The sequence below is a fragment of the Hemitrygon akajei genome, chromosome 27, assembly GCF_048418815.1.
Source record: "Hemitrygon akajei chromosome 27, sHemAka1.3, whole genome shotgun sequence".
NCBI classification, from domain to species: Eukaryota; Metazoa; Chordata; class Chondrichthyes; order Myliobatiformes; family Dasyatidae; genus Hemitrygon; species Hemitrygon akajei.
Genome location: NC_133150.1, coordinates 31,884,139 through 31,901,593, shown reverse-complemented (window position 1 = coordinate 31,901,593; position 17,455 = coordinate 31,884,139). Strand labels below are relative to the sequence as shown.

The 17,455-nt window shown below is 41.8% G+C and overlaps 1 protein-coding gene across 1 annotated transcript in view; it reads left to right on the top strand.

Moving 5' to 3' along the window:
• Positions 1-17,455, top strand: part of LOC140717231 (putative helicase MOV-10) — a 71,523-nt gene that overhangs the window by 31,265 nt on the left and 22,803 nt on the right. The window contains exons 10-13 of the mRNA XM_073030573.1: positions 821-968; positions 5,174-5,335; positions 7,312-7,415; positions 10,467-10,564. Coding sequence (XP_072886674.1) covers positions 821-968; positions 5,174-5,335; positions 7,312-7,415; positions 10,467-10,564 — 512 coding nt within the window. The remainder of the gene's footprint in view (positions 1-820; positions 969-5,173; positions 5,336-7,311; positions 7,416-10,466; positions 10,565-17,455) is intronic.

Sequence of the window (17,455 nt, the reverse complement as noted above, 5' to 3'; positions counted from 1 at the left end):
TCTTTTTTGATCCATGTTTGAGCCAGAACTCTGTAAGAACTCATCAAGTCATCCAGCAAGATGTCTAAATTGACATTTCAGATTGAGGCTCCACATCAGGAATTGGCTTATTTCTTGGATACGTCATGGGCAATTAACTTAAGTGACATTTTCCTCTGAATGGGAAAGGATGCCCATTTTGAGATAGTGCTGTATCCAAGTACTGGTAAGAAGCCTCTTCAGATCCACGTTGTCATAATCAATCCAAAGGTTTTCCTTTCCTTCTCAAGAAATTCCTGTTCTCGGGCACGTACCTCCAATTTCTTCAACTTACATTGGCTTCAGCTGTGCAAGTATCTCCCCAAGCACCTATGGCTCACCTCTTCCTCTGTGGAAAACTTCAAACCTTTTGACTGAGCTTCTAGTCACCTGTCCTTCTCCTGCTTTCTTTGACTCTCAATAATTGTGTCTGTAGGTCAAATTTATTCAAGACTTGGAGTTTATTTATCATCTACAGTGAAACACACAGTGAGATGGTTTGTTTGCCTTAAACAATCAACACAGCTGAGGGTGTGCTGGGGGCAGCCCACAAGTGTCACCACTTCACAATTCTGATATTTTACTATGCTAAATTTGTTAGTAAATTCAATTTAACAATTCAAGCGAGTGATATAATTGCACTGGAAAGGCCAAGCAGGATGGGCGTTCAATCCTTGGAAAAAGTGAAAGGTCCAAACAATTGAAGGCCTGAGGGTAGGGAATTCTAATCATTAAACTTGATCATAGAACCGGGTCGGCAGCCATTTGCATCTCTTCATATTTTACAACGTTGTTTTTAAAGCTTTTATGACCGGTCCCTTGAGGGAAATCCCGAACAAGCCAAAGCTGTCAGTTGCATCGTTGCTGGGATCTCCAGACCTGCTCCGTACTTGATATTTGGTCCACCAGGAACTGGGAAAACCGTCACTGTTGTGGAAGCTATAAAACAGGTACCATTTGCTCCTGTGCATAAGTCTGGACAGATTTTGATCACACTAATTTCCTGCTCTTGAATGCTACTGATTCTGAATCTCAGTGTCTATGGCAGAATAATAGGCTGTCCAAGCCCCTCCCACTGCTCTAGTTAAGGAACACCATTGTGAGTTTTGTTTGGTGTTTCCTTTGATGTCTCATTGTTAACAAGGATTGTGATATGTTTGACTCTGGTTCTTCCTGGTTGTTGGAAAGTGGCACCGAACATTTGAATTTAACCGGAACCCCATCGGCTTATTACAACCAAGAGAAAATCTGCAGGTGCTGGAAATCCAGGCAACACACACACAAAATGCTGGAGGAACTCAGCAGGTCAGGCAGCATCTATGGAAAAAAAGCAGAGTGATGTATCTTGGCCCAAAACGTTGACTGAACATTTTTTCATAGATGCTGCCTGGCCCGCTGAGTTCCTCCAGCATTTTCTGAGTGTCCCATCAGCTTATTTTCTTGATTACCATGCCTTTCTCTTTATGTTGAGGTGTTACCATAAATAAGTTGTTCAGATTTTACACAGGAAATGAATGTTATGTCGTGAGAAAGCATATTTGCATGTGGAAATCACTTATTAATTGTCCCTTTTTCAAAATTTTTATGCTGTTTTATCCAAGTTTTGAAAACGGGTGCATGATTATTAGCGTGGTGACTTTATTCCTGAATAGTGATCTGAGTGTTCATGTTTCCTCCTCGGGGAAATAGTTATAATGTCAAAAAGATCTAAGGAGAATTGTGAGATAAATTGTGTCATTTCTGTTTTGACTGTCTTATAACTGAGCCGCACGGTGGCTGTAAATGGGAAATATGAAAGCATTTGTTCATGGAGTGAACCTCCAGGAGAGTGAGTGTCCAGAAGAATCTCTCTCCTGACAACAGCATGGCAGTGTATCAGAGTAATGCTATTATACTGCCAGTGATCACCATTCGAGGTTCAACTCCAGCGCTGTCTGTAAGGAATTTGTAGGCTCTCCCTGTGACCATGTGGGTTTCCTCCCACATTCCAAAGGTAGATGGGTTAGTAAATTATGGGCATGCTATGTTAGGTCTGGAAGCCTGGTGACGTTGACGGGCTGTCCAGCACAATCCTCTCTGATTTAAACAAACAGTGCCTTTCACTGTATGTTTTGATGTACATCTTACAAATAAAACCAATCTTTATGCTTCTGCACAAAGAGCAATTATCATAGTGTCAATCGCTATAATCATATACTTTAACATTTTGAATATAGTCGTGAAAATTTACTTAATTACGTATTTACAGTGATGGCACATCCCAGCTGGCAGAACCACTTTGAAATCTCACTACTGGAGTCTGTTTCAAGAGCCAGACACCCAAAATGCCCCTTTTGTGACAGTATTGACAGATGACGCCATGAACACATGACTAACCAGAAGATTAAGTGACGAAACACCTACCCTGGAAAAAAAATCTGTCCTTAGTGGCAGGGATACACCTTTAACAAAGTGTGAATAGTAGGAACATTCCATTCATAACACAAGAGATTCTGCAGGTGCTGGAGATCCAGAGTAATGTGTACAAAATACTGGATGAACTCAGCAGGCCAGGCAGCATCCATGGAGAGAAATGATGCTGAGATCCTCCAGGATTCCTCGGTGTAATTTAATGGGGTAGAATCACAGGTTCCGCACACATACTGATAGGTTTCACTAGCCACTGTTACGTAACCCCGTAACCAGGTAACTTACCAGCAAAGATAGATGGATCAGCTGAGTCGGATGCTACTATTTTCAAACGTTTTATTCGAAAAGGGCACAAACGTATGGTTAATACAAAACATTCAGATCATATACATCGTCAAACTCAATCTAAAACACCGGTGTAACCATAATCAATCAGAAATAAGCTCTACAGTTGTCTAGGGGTTAATACAGAGTCCAATTGAAATATAAAGAGTCACTCAGAAATTTTCAGGCTTTTCCCTTTTGGGAACCGCTGGGGTTTTCACGTTGTAGAGAGAAAGAGATGATTTGGAAAAGATAAACACTTGCCCGTCGTCTTGGCAGAGCAAATCCTTGGAATCAGGGGAGCAGACTTCCCCGTTGTTAGCTAAAAGCAGTCTTTCGTTGGTTCTAGCCACAGATTCAAAAGTTGGAATCTAACGCACGTGGCTTCCTTCAGAATGGCTTCCCGCTCCCACGGGAATCGATATCGTGCTTCCTTTGTCTCCTGGGTGCGTCTGAGGGTTCCCCCCCTCAGACCCTCCTATATACTTCTTCACGGGATCGCAGGTGTCAATCAGGTTGCAGGTGATGCGATCTCTCTCTCAACCAGCCCACTTTGCCCGAGGGCTTTTCACGTGGTCTCCATGAGACAATAGTCAAGGTCACCTTTATTCTGCTTCTTGGGAGAACGTGGTCTCTCTCTCTCTCCCCCATTTCCCTGGGTCTATTCAGCACGTCCCTTCCTCTTTTGGGTCAGCTGACCCCCCTCTTGACTCGGGTTCTTGAGATTCTCACAAAGGAGGGGGCCGATGGCATAACACCACAAAATATCAGGCGGGTGTTAAACTGTGTGCAGGTTTTGTTTTCCTGAAGACTGGTTCTTATTCCTAATTTTGCTCTCCATAATTTCATAACCCAGGATGGTTGCTGAATTTCAACATTAAAAGGAATATGCTAGTTCTCGTTTGGTTCAATCATTTTGCATTTCTTAAAGCATTCAGAAAACCCTTACTCTTTTCTAATGTTCTGATGTTACATTTAATCACGGAGGTCCACAAGGAACTTTGGTTGTCAATCCAAGAATAACTATTAAGAGTTATACAACTTGGAAACAAGCTCTTTGGTCCAACTCATCCATACTGACCAAAATATCTTTCTAAGCTAATTCAAATTGCTTCCAGTGGACTTGCATCATCCCCCCATATATCTGTCCAGACGTCCCTTAAACATCATAATTGTGCTTGCCTCTACATTTTCCCTTGACAGCTCCTGCTGTATACCCTGGAAAAGGTTTCTCCTTGGGTTCCCTTCAATTTTTTTCACCTCACTTAAAATCTAGTTTTAGCCTTTATCTATGCCTCTAATAAGGTCACACCTCTACCTCCTGCACTCCAAGGAGAGAAAAGCCCCAACCGATTGATCCTTTCCATATTCCTCATGCCCTCCAGTCCCTATAAACAACTTGATGACATCCTTCCTATAGTTGGGAGACCAGATCTGCACATAATACGCCAATGGTGGTCTCACCAATGGCCTGACCAGCTGTAGCATGATGTCTCAATTCCTGTAATTGATTTTCAGCTGATGAAGGCAAGCAAGTCGAACACCATCTTCACCATTCTGTTTACCTGTGACAGTACTTTCAGAGAATGATGTGCCCTGTAGCCTAAATCTGTCTTGCAACATCCTCCAGGGTCCTTCCATTTGCTGTGCAAGTTCTGCCTGGGTTTAACTAAGCAAGTTATGTTAAATTCCATCTGCTCTTGCTTGGCCTGTTCCTCAGTTCATCTGGGTCCTTAGATTACCTTCTTCACTGTCCACCACACAACCAATCTGCAGATTTACTCACCACTTTAAAAACATTGTCCTCCAAGCCATTAATATAGATGACATTGATTTTCTATAGCACACTGGTGATCACAATCTGTGAAACAACTCTCCACTAACACCCTCTCTGAGTACTTCCTCTCAGCTGATTGTTGTATCCAAGTGACCAGCTCACCCTGAATCCCATGATCTCACCTTCCAGACCAGCTTACCATGGTCCCACTAAAGACCATATAAATGATGTCTGCTGCTGTGCCCTGGAAGTTTAAAACAAAGTCTTCAAAATGAAGATTCCCTGATAGGGTCAGGAACTAGAGCTGCAGAGTTAAGACAACAAGATTAAAAATAGCTCTCTTTGTATTGCTAACTATGACTTGGAAAATGTATGAAGGACTGAAGGAGATTCATTGGTGAAGTTTCAAAAGGAAATAGAGTAAATACCTGAAGAAAAAGTCTGATGAACTGAAGAAAGCTGCTGGAGGAGAAAGATTAAATTGGGTAATTACTGTAAGGAGCCATCTTTGGCATGATGGACCATTTTGCCATTGCCTATGTAATTAGAGTTTATTATCACTGTTTTCCTAAGTGTCATTTGCTTCTAAACACATCTGTGAGCCATTGCGTTTTTTTAATACTGTATATTGGATTTAACTTCCAGGTGCTAAAGTGTATACCGACAGCCCATATCCTAGCTTGTGCACCATCTAACAGTGCCACTGACCTGCTCTGCCAACGAATCAGGAAGTCTATTGAGAAAAGATATATTTACCGCCTCAATGCTAACAGTCGGAACTGGGATTTAGTCCCCTCAGATGTGAAGGTAGGACTGTATTGCTGTTCTTCACACTCAGTTTTCTGTGGATTTTACCTTGGTGGAAAGAATCCAAAACTCAGGCGCGTGAGTGAAGCAAAGCTGCTACCAAGTTCAATGAGAATGTGGGATTTTACTTCAAGGGGTCGTGGTGTTGTATAGATGCACTTAAGAAGTAAAATAAAGGGGAAAAAATGCTGCTGAGATGTGAGACTGAAGATGCTGGAGCCTGGAGCAACAGACTGTCTCCAGGAGGAACTCAACAGGTCGAGCAACATCTGTGGGAGGGCATCGACTGTCACACAGATACTGCTCCATCCTCTGAATTCCTCCAGGAGGTTTCTTGTTGTGGAGTACTGTGTGGTGTATAAAGTGTTTTGTGGCACATTTTTCTGTTTTGTACCATTGCGTGCAAAAGGTATTTTCGCCCTGGAACTGCTCAGTTTAGCTCCAGCTATTAAATCAGAAAGGAGATTCTAGATCAACTAGATTTAGTGTTGTATAGTCACTTCCCTGCCCACAGAGCGGAGGCTGATTGTGATGTAGAAGAGCTCTTTGAGATCATGACTGAAGCCTGGTACGATTGTAGCACAGAGATCTTTACTCTTTGCCATACTGTGTTTGATAAAAAGACACGGAGATCTTTACTCATTGATCCTGCTGTGACTGTGTTTGTAGGACAGTGACAGATCTGTGCCCTTTGAGGTGAAGTCATAGAGTAGAAAACTAGACCACAGAAACAGCTCATCTACTCCAATTAAACTGTCTACACTCATTTACCTGCAACAGGACCATAGCGCTCCATTCCCCCTACCATGCATGTACCTAATAAAACCTCTCTGAAACATTGAAATCGGGCTCACATGCACCACTTGCACAGGCAGCTCATTCCACACTCTCACGACCCTCTGAGGGAAGAAGTTTCCCCTTAAACCTTTGACCTCTCACATTTAACCCATGACCTCTAGTGTAGGATTGTTTTAAATTAGTTTATTCCCTTTTCTCTCTCACCTCTCTGTTGCCTTCCTTCAGATGCTGGTGTATCTCTTGCACTACCAAGTCTTAAGGAAAAGCTCTGCATCTCCTGAGGGAAACACGGCAGCCTAATTGGTGCAAAGAAAACTCCCAGAGCTGCAATGTAATTACAACTGATCATTTTCTTTAATGAAGCTAATTGCAAGATAAATGGTGAAGACACTGGGGAGACTCTGTACTGAGAGTCTTGTGGCCACTCTTCAGCTGACAAGTTCTTGCTTTAAGTTCCTCCAAGCTCCCACAGCACATCTTTGGGAGGTGTGTGTATGTTCTGTGCTTAATTCTCCACATTGAGATGAGAGCACTGTTAGTGAAAAGCTGCATTCACAGGCCACTTAATACTTAAAAATGCTTTGCAGCCAATGAAAAGCTTGTCATTGAAAAGACCTTGATAGAATCGATGTGAAGATGATGTTTCGTGGCACATTTAGCGTAGCACATAACATCACCAGCTATAAGATTGGGGATCAATTTCTGCCCCAGTCTGAAGGAGTTTGTACATTCTCCCTGTGACCGAGTCAGTTTCCTCTACACGTTCCTGTTTCCTCTCACACTCTAAAGTACGAGTTAGGGTTCATAGATTGTGGGCATGCTATGTTGGTGTCGGAAGCATGCTGACACAGTTGCGGGCTGCAATCAGCACGTTCTCGACACAAACGACACATTTCACTGTATGTTTCAATATACATGTGACAAATAAAGCTAACCTCTATTTTCCCCATGGTTGAAGCTTTGTTTCCAGGAGTCATAGACTCTAAGTAAGGGATTGGCCACACAAGGCTGAACTGAGGTGAATCTTTCTCTTGCCTTTGCAATTCTCTGCTGGAGAATGACACATCCGAATGCAGTCAGTTAGTTTTCTACACAGTAAGTGTAATGACTGAAGACAATTAACTTCTCTTGTCTGATACCTTCATGCCCAACTAATACTTGATAGTGTTTTCTAATAGGAGTGCTCCAACTGGAATGAATCTACCGGGAGTTTTGAGTTCCCACCCAAAGAAACTCTAAAGCAATATCGAGTCATTGTCAGCACTTTGATAACTGCTGGAAGGTGAGTAATGAAAATGGTGTGACTTGTGGTAACCTTACTCTAATGTTATAGAAACCTACAGGACTGAAGGATATTGGCTCTGTGCCACTTTTATTTTTTAAAAAAGGAACTCTATTTAGTCCCATTCCCTGCCCTTCCTCAAAGCACTAAATCAGGGGTTCCCAACCTGTGGTCCATGGGCCCCTTAATGATATTGGTCCATGACATATGGTTGGGAACCCCTGCTCTAAAACTTAATGATTAAAGTATTTATCTAATCACATTTGGGAAGATTCTAGTTCTTCCTTCATACTCTATGAGTAATTGGAGTATTTAAAGAATTTTTTTTTAAACCTTCTGGTTACCAGTCCTGACGATTAAAAGCATTTTTCATTGACAGGACCCCTCATGATTTTGAACAGACACATCCATAACTTCCTCTGCTCTTAAGAAATGTAATAATTTAGTTTATTGAACTGATGCCTCTTCTGCAACGAAAATAAACAAAGCCTTACTATACTGTGGGTGAATGTATCCCAGTCATTAGTATTCTGTCAACCGATGTTGGCATCAATGTTGTGAGTTCATATATTGTATAGCCAGTAGATAAGTTATCTTAATAGCAATCCCCTCTTCTCTGACACCCAAAACAATACATTGCACTATACTTAATTTTTTTCAGTGATATAAAAAGGGAGGTGAGAGTTGATATTGGACCACTGGAAAATGATGCTGGTGAGGTAGTAATGGGGACAAAGAAATAGCAGATGAATTTAATGGGTAGTTTGCATCAGTCTTCACTGAGGAAGACACTAGCAGTGTGTCAGAGGTCAGTGAGGGTCAGGGAGCAGGAGTGAGTGCTATTGCTTTTACAAAGGAAAAAGTGCTCGGCAAGCCCAAAGGATAAATCACCTGGACCAGATGGACGACATCCCAGAGTCCTGAAAGAGGTTGCTGAAGAGATAACAGATGTTTTGATCATGATCTTTCAAGAATCACTGATTATGGCATGGTCCCAGAGGACTGGAAGTTTGCAAATGTCAGTCCACTCTTTAAGAAGAGAGGAAGAAAAAAGAAAGGAATTTTTTTGCCAGTTAGCTTAACTTCCATGGTTGGGAAAGCGTTGGTGTCTATTATTAAGGATGAAGTTTTGGATACTTAGAGACTAATGATAAAATAAGTCAAAGTCAGCATGGTTTCTGTGAAAAGACATCTTGCCTGACAAATCTGCTGGAATTCTTCAAGGAAATAACAAGCAGGAGAGGCAGTGGATGTCATTTACTTAGATTTTCAGAAAACATTTGATAAGGTGCCACACGTGAGGCTGCTTAACAAGGTAAAATCCTATGGCGTTACAGGGAAGATACTGGCATGGATAGAGGAACGGCTGACAGGCAGGAGTCAGTGAGTGGGAATAAAGGGGGCCTTTTCTGGTTGGCTGCCAGTGACTTGTGTTCCTTGGATCAGTATTGGGACTGCTACTTTTCACATTGTTTGTCAGTGATTTTGGATAATGGAATTGATGGCTTTGTTGCAAAGTTTGCTGATGATACGAAGATGGGTGGAGGGGTAGGTAGTGCTGAGGAAGGATTGCAGCAGGGCTTAGACAAATTGGAAGAATGAGCAAAAAAGCGGCAGATGGAATAGTGTTGGGAAATGTACAATGATGTATTTTGGTAAAGGAACAATATTGCAGACTACTATCTAAATGGGGAAAAGGTTCAAACGTCACAGGTGCAGAACGACTTAGAAGTCCTCGTGCAAAACTCCCAGAAAGTTACTTTATAGATTGAGTCTGGTAAAGAAGGCAAATGTAATGTTGGCATTTATTTCAAGGGGAATAGAATAGAAGAGCAAGGAGATAATGCTGAGCCTTTATAAGGCACTAGTCAGGCTGCGCTTAGCGTATTGTCAACACTTTTTAGCACCATATCTCAGAAAGGATGTGTTGTCATTGGAGAGAGTCCAGAGGAGGTTCAGGAGGATGTTTCTGGGAATGAAGGGGTTAACATATGAGGAGTGTTTGGCAGCTTTGGGCCTGTACTCACTGGAATTTAGAAGAGTGCTGGGCGGATCTCATTGAAACCTTCCGAATGTTGAAAAGACTAGATAGGGTGGATGTGGTGAGGATTTTTCCTATGCTGGGGGTCCAGAACTAGAGGGCACAGCCTCAAAATTGAGGGGCAATCCTTTAGAACAGCAGTAAATTTTTTTAGCCAGAGGGTAGTGAATCTGTGGAATGCTCTGCCATAGACTGCAGTGGAGATCAAGTCCATGGATATATTTAAGGCAAAAGTTGATAGTTTACTGATTGGTCAGGGCATCAAGTGACAGGCGAGAAAACAGGTGTATGGGGTTGACTGAAATCCAGGTTCTGCGATGATGGAATGGCAGAGCAGGCTCGATGGGCTGAATGGCCTAATTCTGCTCCTGTATCTTACGGTCTTAAACACAAGGCATTCTACAGATGCTAGAAATCCAGAGTAATACATGCAAAATGCTGGAGGAACTCTGCAGGTCAGGTAGCATTTATGGCGAGGAATAAAGAGCTGACGTTTTGGGCCGAGACCTTTCAGACCTGGTCTTGATGAAGCCTCGTTCCGAAATGGCTCTTTATTCCTCTCCATTGATGCTGCCTGACCTGCCGAATTCCTTAAGCATTTCCTGTGTGTTATTTTGCATTATACTTTGGGCCCATGCTAGTTCCACTCTCTTTACCACTCCCATACCATTTTAATATCCACCTTTTATAATGCCAAACACTCTTTCACTTCTCATAACCTTTTAATATTGTACCTAGTCTGATTCCACTCTACACATAATAGTGGAGCCCAAACAAATGACCCATCAACACTCTTGAGAATATGGAGAGCGGACCTCTAGTGATCCTCTTTCAGAGGAGTGCTTTGGCCAGTGTCCAGTTCATACACAAGTATTTTTAGAAGGATTTGTGTTTGGTGTGGAAGGTTTTTCGACAAATGCTGCATGTTTGAGTGGAGGGTGTGCATTTCTGAACTGGATTGGTTAAGAATTACAGAACATTTTATTATTGTTTTCTATCTTTTTAAACAGACTAGCTTCTGCAAATTTTCCACCTGGTCATTTCTCTCATGTGTTCATTGATGAGGCTGGACAAGCTGTTGAACCTGAATGTATCATTGCAATTGCAGGTAAAAATATGTTAATAATGTACAAATGAACTTTATTTTCCTGAGGTATCAGCCCTCATTTCTCTACCTTTAATTGTACACGGTTAGTGTTGTTCTAAGAATCAACTCCAGGTTCTGAGAAGACTGTCAAATGTCACTCAACTGTTGAAGAAGGGATGGAGGCATAAGATGCGAATTTGTAGGCCAGTTAGCCTGACTTCAGTGGTTGGGAAGATGTTGGACTCTTCTCTTAAGGGTGAGGTTTTGGGGTACTTGGAGGCACATGATAAAGTAGGAAATCACACCTGACAAGTTTGTTGGAATTCTTTGAGGAAATAGCAGGCAAGATAGGCAAAAGGAGTCTGTGGATGTTGATTACTTAGATCTTCAGAAGGCCTTTGACAAAGTGCCGCACATGAGGCTGCTTAACTAGCCAAGAGGCCATGGTAACAAGAAAGATACTAGCATGGATAGAAGATTGGCTGACTGGCAGGAGGCAGATTAGGAGTAAAGGAGGACTTTTTCTGGTTGGCTGCCGGTTACTTGTGGTGTTCCACATGAGTCAGTGTTGGGACCGCTTCTTGTCATGTTATATGTTAATGATTTGGATGACAGGAAGTTTGTGGACGATACAAAGATAGGTGAGGGGTAGGTAGTGCTGAGGAAGCAGGGAGTCTGGAGAAGGACTTGGGAAGATTGGGAGAATGGGCAAAGAAGTGGCAGATGGAATATGGCATAGGGAAGTGTATGGTCATGCACTTTGGTAAAAGGAGTAAAGGTGAAGACTATTTTCTAAATGGGGAGAAAATTCAAAAATCAAAGGTGCTGGACTCCCTAAAGGTTAATCTGCAGGTTGAGTTTGCGATAAGGAAGGCAAATGCAATGTTAGCATTCATTTCAAAAGAACTAGAATAGAAGAGCAAGGATATAATGTTGAGGCTTTATAAGGCATTGGTCAGGCCACAATGGGAGAATTATGAGCAGTTTTGGGCCTCTTAACTTAGAAAAGATGTGCTGGCATTGGAGAGGGTTCAAAGGAGGAGCAAGAGAATAATTCCAAGAATGAACTGTGAGGAGCTTTTGATGGCGCTAGGCCAGTACTTGCTGGAGTTTAGAAGAATGAAGGTGATCTCATTGAACCCTACTGAATATTGAAAGTTCTGAATAGAGAGGATGTAAGGAACTATGTTTCCCATAGTGGGTGAGTCTAGGACCAGAGGACACAGCCTCAGATTAGAGGGACATCCATTTAGGACAGAGATGGGGAGGAATTTCTTTAGCCAGAGGGTAGTGAATCTGTAGAATTCATTGCAACAGACAGCTGTGGAGGCCAAGTTATTTGGGAATATTTAAAGCGGAGGTTGATAGGTTCTTGTTTAGTAAGGTCATAAAATGTAACGGGGGGAAGGCAGGAGAATGGGATTGAGATCAGCTATAATGGAGTGTCAGCAGACTCGATGGGCCAAATGGCCTATGGCTATTCCTATGTCTTATGGACTGTAGATAGACCGCTGCCTTGCACCATAGAAGGACTCCTTGGATACTTCGTTCTTCTGCTGTCTTGTTAAAAGATGGGTCCAGTTTAGTCTTGCATCCTGGTCTTTCCTCCCAAATCCCACAAATTCTTCCCTTTCAAGTTCATGCCGTTGAAATTTAATGTTCCAATGTGATCACATTTTCAGGTAGTTTTTTATAGATCTTAACTGTGGATACAGTTCTCCTCATCTCATGTTTTGCTTGTTAATTTAAAATCGCAAGAACTTTGAGCACAAACTCACTTATTAGAGGAAACTGTCCCTCCTCGAGCTCTTAAAAGCCTTCATTTGTGTACAGTGCCTATAAAAAGTTTGTGCTTAGAACTTAACAAGTTTTATTGTTTTACAACATTGAATCACAGTAGATTTAATTTGGCTTTTTTTGACACTGATCAACAGAAAAAGACGTTTTCGTGTCAAAATGAAAACAAATCTCTACAAAGTGATCTAAATTAATTACAAATACAAAACACTAAATAATTGATTGCATCAGTATTCACCGCCTTTAATATGACACACCAAATCATCTGTGGTGCACCCAAATAGTTCTAGAAGTTGCATAGTTAGTTAAATGGAGATTACCTGTGTGTAGTCAAGGTGTTTCAACTGATGGTAGTAACGACACCTGTATCTGGATGGTCCAACTGCTGGTGAGTCAGTATCCTGGCAAAAAGTACACTAAGAAGACAGACCACTCCAAGCAACTCTGCGAAAAAGGCTATTGAAAAGCACAAGTCAGGAGATGGAGACGAGAAAATTTCCATGTCACTGAATATCCCTTGGAGTACAGTTAAATCAATGGAAAGAATATGGCACAGCTGAGAGCAAGCTGTCCTCCAAAACTGAGTGACCAGGCAAGAAAGGGACTAGTGAGAGAGGCCACCAAGAGACCTATGTCAAGACTGGAGGAGTTACAAGCTTCATTAGCTGAGATGGGAGAGACTGTGCATATGACAACTGTTGCCCTTGTGCTTCACCAGTCGCAGCTTTACGTGAGAGTGGCAAAGAGAAAGTCACCGTTGGGGGGGAAACCTCAAATGAAATCTCGGCTAGGGCTAGACAGAAGGCAAGTGGGAGACTCTGAAGTCAGCTGGAAGAAGGCTGAAAGGTCTGATGATACCAAAATTTAACTTTCTGCCCATCAGATTAAATGCTGTGTTTGGTTTATGCCAAACACCGCACATCATCAAAAACATACCATTCCTACCGTGAAGCATGGCGGTGGCTGCATCATGCTGTGGGGATGCTTCACTGCAGCGGGCCTTGGAAGGCTTGTGAAGGACGGTAAAATGAATGCAGCAAAATACAAAGAAATCTTGGAGGAAACCTGATGCAGTCTGCAAGAGAGCTGTGACTTATGAGAAGATTTGTTTTCCAGCAAGACAATGACCCCAAGCATAAAGCCAAAGTCACACAGCAATGGCTTAAAAACAACAAAGTTAATGTCCTGGAGTGGCCAATCCAAACTGAGAAATCCAGATCTCAATCTAATTGCGAATTTGTGGCTGGACTTGAAAAGGGCTGTTCACTCACAATCCCCATGCAATCTGACAGAGCTTGAGTAGTTTTGTAAAGAATGGGGAAGAAAAATTGCAGTGCCCAGATATGCAAAGCTGATAGAGACCAATCCACATGGACTCATGGCTGTAATTGCTGCCAAAGGTGCATCTACTTACTAAATACTGACTTGAAGGGGAGTGAGTAATTATGCAATTATTTTGTGTTTAATAATTGTAATAAATTTAGATCAATTTGTAGAAACTTGTTTTCATTTTGACACAAAAGTGTCTTTTTCTGTTGATCAGTGTAAACAAAGCCAAATTAAATCCACTGTGATTCAATGTTGTAAAACAATAAAACATGAGAACTTCCTGGTTGGTGGTGGGGGGGGGGGGGTGAATACCTTTTATAGGCGTTGTATACACTGGGTCATCTTTCTCAGGTCATCAGTTCCAATTTCTCCAGCTGATCTATATCACTGCATGTTCCACTCTGATAAATCTCCTCTGCCCTTTCCAAGTACATTGTACAAGAGGCCAATTCCACGGGGTTTCTATAGTGTTCCATGTTTCAGGAAGTGGCCACCCTGCCCCTCGAGTACAGATAGGGAGAGCCAGAGTGATAAACATCCTGCTCTCTGACCAAATTCAAGCATCCCAGCTTCTTGCTTCATCCCCTCTTCCCCCATCCTCCTACATTCCCTGACCTGAACTCACCTATCATCGACCAGCTTGTACTCCTTCCCCTCTACACACCTTATTATGGCTTCTGACCTTTCCTTTCCCGTCCCGATGAGGGATTTTGGCCTGAGGTGTTGACTTTTTATTCCCCCCCTATGGATGCTGCCTGACCTGATGAATTCCTCAGGTGTGTGTTGCTTAAAGAGGGATGGAGCTAGCAGCTTAGTGTCCTTGGTTACAGGGTTTTCGGATGATATGGGGCTATAATAAGTGTGAGGAAGTTGTATTTATTACAGAAGGTATGATGCCCCTTTATTGTCATTGTCAGACTCTTCTGTTTGAGTCTTAATTCAGCCTCAGTGCATATAGAGCTCGAGTCTGAAAGAGATGTCATGGAGTCATAGAAAAGTACAGCACAGAAACAGGCTCTTTGGCCCATCTAGTCCATGCCAAAACTATTTAAGCTGCCTACTCCCATCGACCAACGCTGGGACCATGGCTCTTCATACCCCTACTATTCACGTACCTATCCAAACTTCACTTAAATGTTGAAACCGAGCTCACGTGAACCCACTTGTGCTGTCAGCTCATTCCACACTCTCACAACCCTCTGAGTGAAGAAGTTTCCACTCATGCTCCCCTTAAACCTTTCTCCTTTCACTCTTAACCCATGACCTCTGCTTGTAGTCCCTCCAAACTTTACTGGAAAAATACCTGCTTGCATTTACCCTGTCTATACTTTTCATAATTTTGTATACCTCTATCATATCTCCTAGCAATCTCCTATGTTGTAAGGAATTAAGTCCTAACCTATTCAATCTTTCCTTATGATTCAAGTCCTCCAGACCCGGCAACATCCTTGTAAACTTTCCCTGTACTCTTCTAATCTTATTTGCATCTTTCTTGTAGGTAAGTGGCCAAAACTGCACACAATGCTCCAAATTTGGCTTCACCAATGTCTTATACAACTCCAACATAACATTCCATCTCATGTACTCAATTATTTGATTTATGAAGGCAAATGTGTGAAAAGTTTTCATTAAGACCCTATCTACTTTCAATGTATTATGGACCTGTATTACCAGATCCCTCTGCCCTACTGTATTACTTACTCAGTGCTCAACGTTCACTCTGTAAGACCTACCCTGGTTGGTCCTATCAAAGTGCAACCACTTGCCTCTCTCGGCATTCAATTCCAATTAATAGGGATAGAAAAACAACTTTCTACCACAGAGATTTCAATTACGATTATATTAACTGGAGACCATGAGGTAAGTGATCAAAATCACGAGGCTAGAAGTTAAATTAATTTACATCAAGCCCATGCCTGCAATCCACACAGCGATGAGATTTACTAGAATACAGCCAAAAACTGGTTCTGTGGAGAGACTGGAAAAGTTGTGGTTGTACTCAAGTATAGATGGGAAGGAGGATTTTAATGCAGGTTCAACACCAAAGGAGTTGCCAAAGAAATGATAAGCTCAACCATTCTCCTCTTTGCAGAGACCACCATTCTAAATAAACAGTAGAAACATCGGGTGCAAAGGGTAGGTGAAAATTTCTTAATGATGCAAATTGTAATCTGGAAAACATTGAGGTTTGGTGGAGGTAGATCAAACAACTTCCTAAAGGCCATTAAATATCTGAAAGACAGGAAATTCATAGGAGTGAAGCAAAAGAAGAAGAGTGAGCTGAATTGGAAAGTTCCTTTGATGGCCCTGCACATTGAAGAATGATTTCCCGTGAAGTATTAGACTGCATTGTGTTCATGTTTTTCTTTGACTGTTTACTAGTTCTCTCAGAGTAGCAGCTGTTGTTTTGATCATTGGCCCAACTCTTTCCAACATCTTGGTTTTCTATTTAATGAGAATGGAATTTGTGTGGTGAATACACTAGAATATGATTATAGTCACATCACAGTGACTGTGAATGGTACAGCACAAAATGAGTTGACTATAGAAGAGCAGTCCACATTCATCTCCACTGCTCTTTTTCCCATTGCTATGTTTATCTGATTTCCTTTTGGGAATAGCTGTTCCATCTTTTTCCTACAGTTCCTTCCAGATAACAACTTGCTGTGGAAGTCATTTTGTTGTATGGGGGGGAGGGGGGGCTCACCAAGCTGAAACATTAACTCTCTCTCCCTCCTGTTTCCAGCACTTTTTACATTGTAAATACATGCTGGTACCTATGTGCTGTATTTATGCGCATTTTATTCCTATCCGCGCTTGAACCTCAAACTTTTTTTTATAGTATTCTGTAAAATTGTTGAATTTTTTTTTGTTTCAAGTTGCTACCTGACCAACACGCCACACCAAATTCATAATAACATGTAAATGTACGTGGTGAATAAAATTGATCCTTGATCCTTTTTTAGCAGGCATTTTGTCTGTCTCCTGATTACTAGCCACTAGAGTCAATTTATTTCTTATTCAAGATTTAGAAATTCAAGTCCAGATGAAGGGTGTCAACCCAAAACGTTGAATGTGCATTTCCATCAATAGATGCTCTCTGACCCACTGAGTTTCTCCAGAATCTCTTGGGTTGCTTCAGAAATGTCAAGTTTTTATTAAGTACATCTCAAACCTTTCTGTTCTCAAGGGGAACAGAACTAGCTTTAACAGTCATGATTCACAACTGAACCAGATGAGGTGACTACTTGCATGATTTTCCATCCTAGATCTTCTCCTGTTCAGAAGATAGAAGGCTAGTAAGGAGGATAACCTGCGCAGAGAAAATGAAGAACTATAACAGAAAGTGAGCGGTAGAGAGCCATTGTCTATACAACTCTGTGACGTGGTGCAACTATTGGGCTGACTGTTACTTGGAAGGATGAGTGGAACAAACCCTTTAGTGGACTCGCTCCACATGAACAGAATTTCCCCCCATTTCACCTTCATTTAGACAAGTATTATGTGGCAAATTAAATAAGTGTCTTTTTATAGGGCGATGTAGTAACATTAGCATAAAGCATTACAGTACCAGCAGTCTGGGTTCAAACTCCCGCTGTTCTCTATCAGGATTTTTTATATTCTCCATGTGACCATGTGGGCTTCCTCCCACATTCCAAAAATATATGGGTTTGACTTCATGAGTAGTAGGAGTTCTGTGTTGCTGTTGACAGAAACAGGCATTTTTCTATGTGTTCCAATGTACTTGTGACAAAGCTGATCTTGATCTTTAATCATGATGCAGTA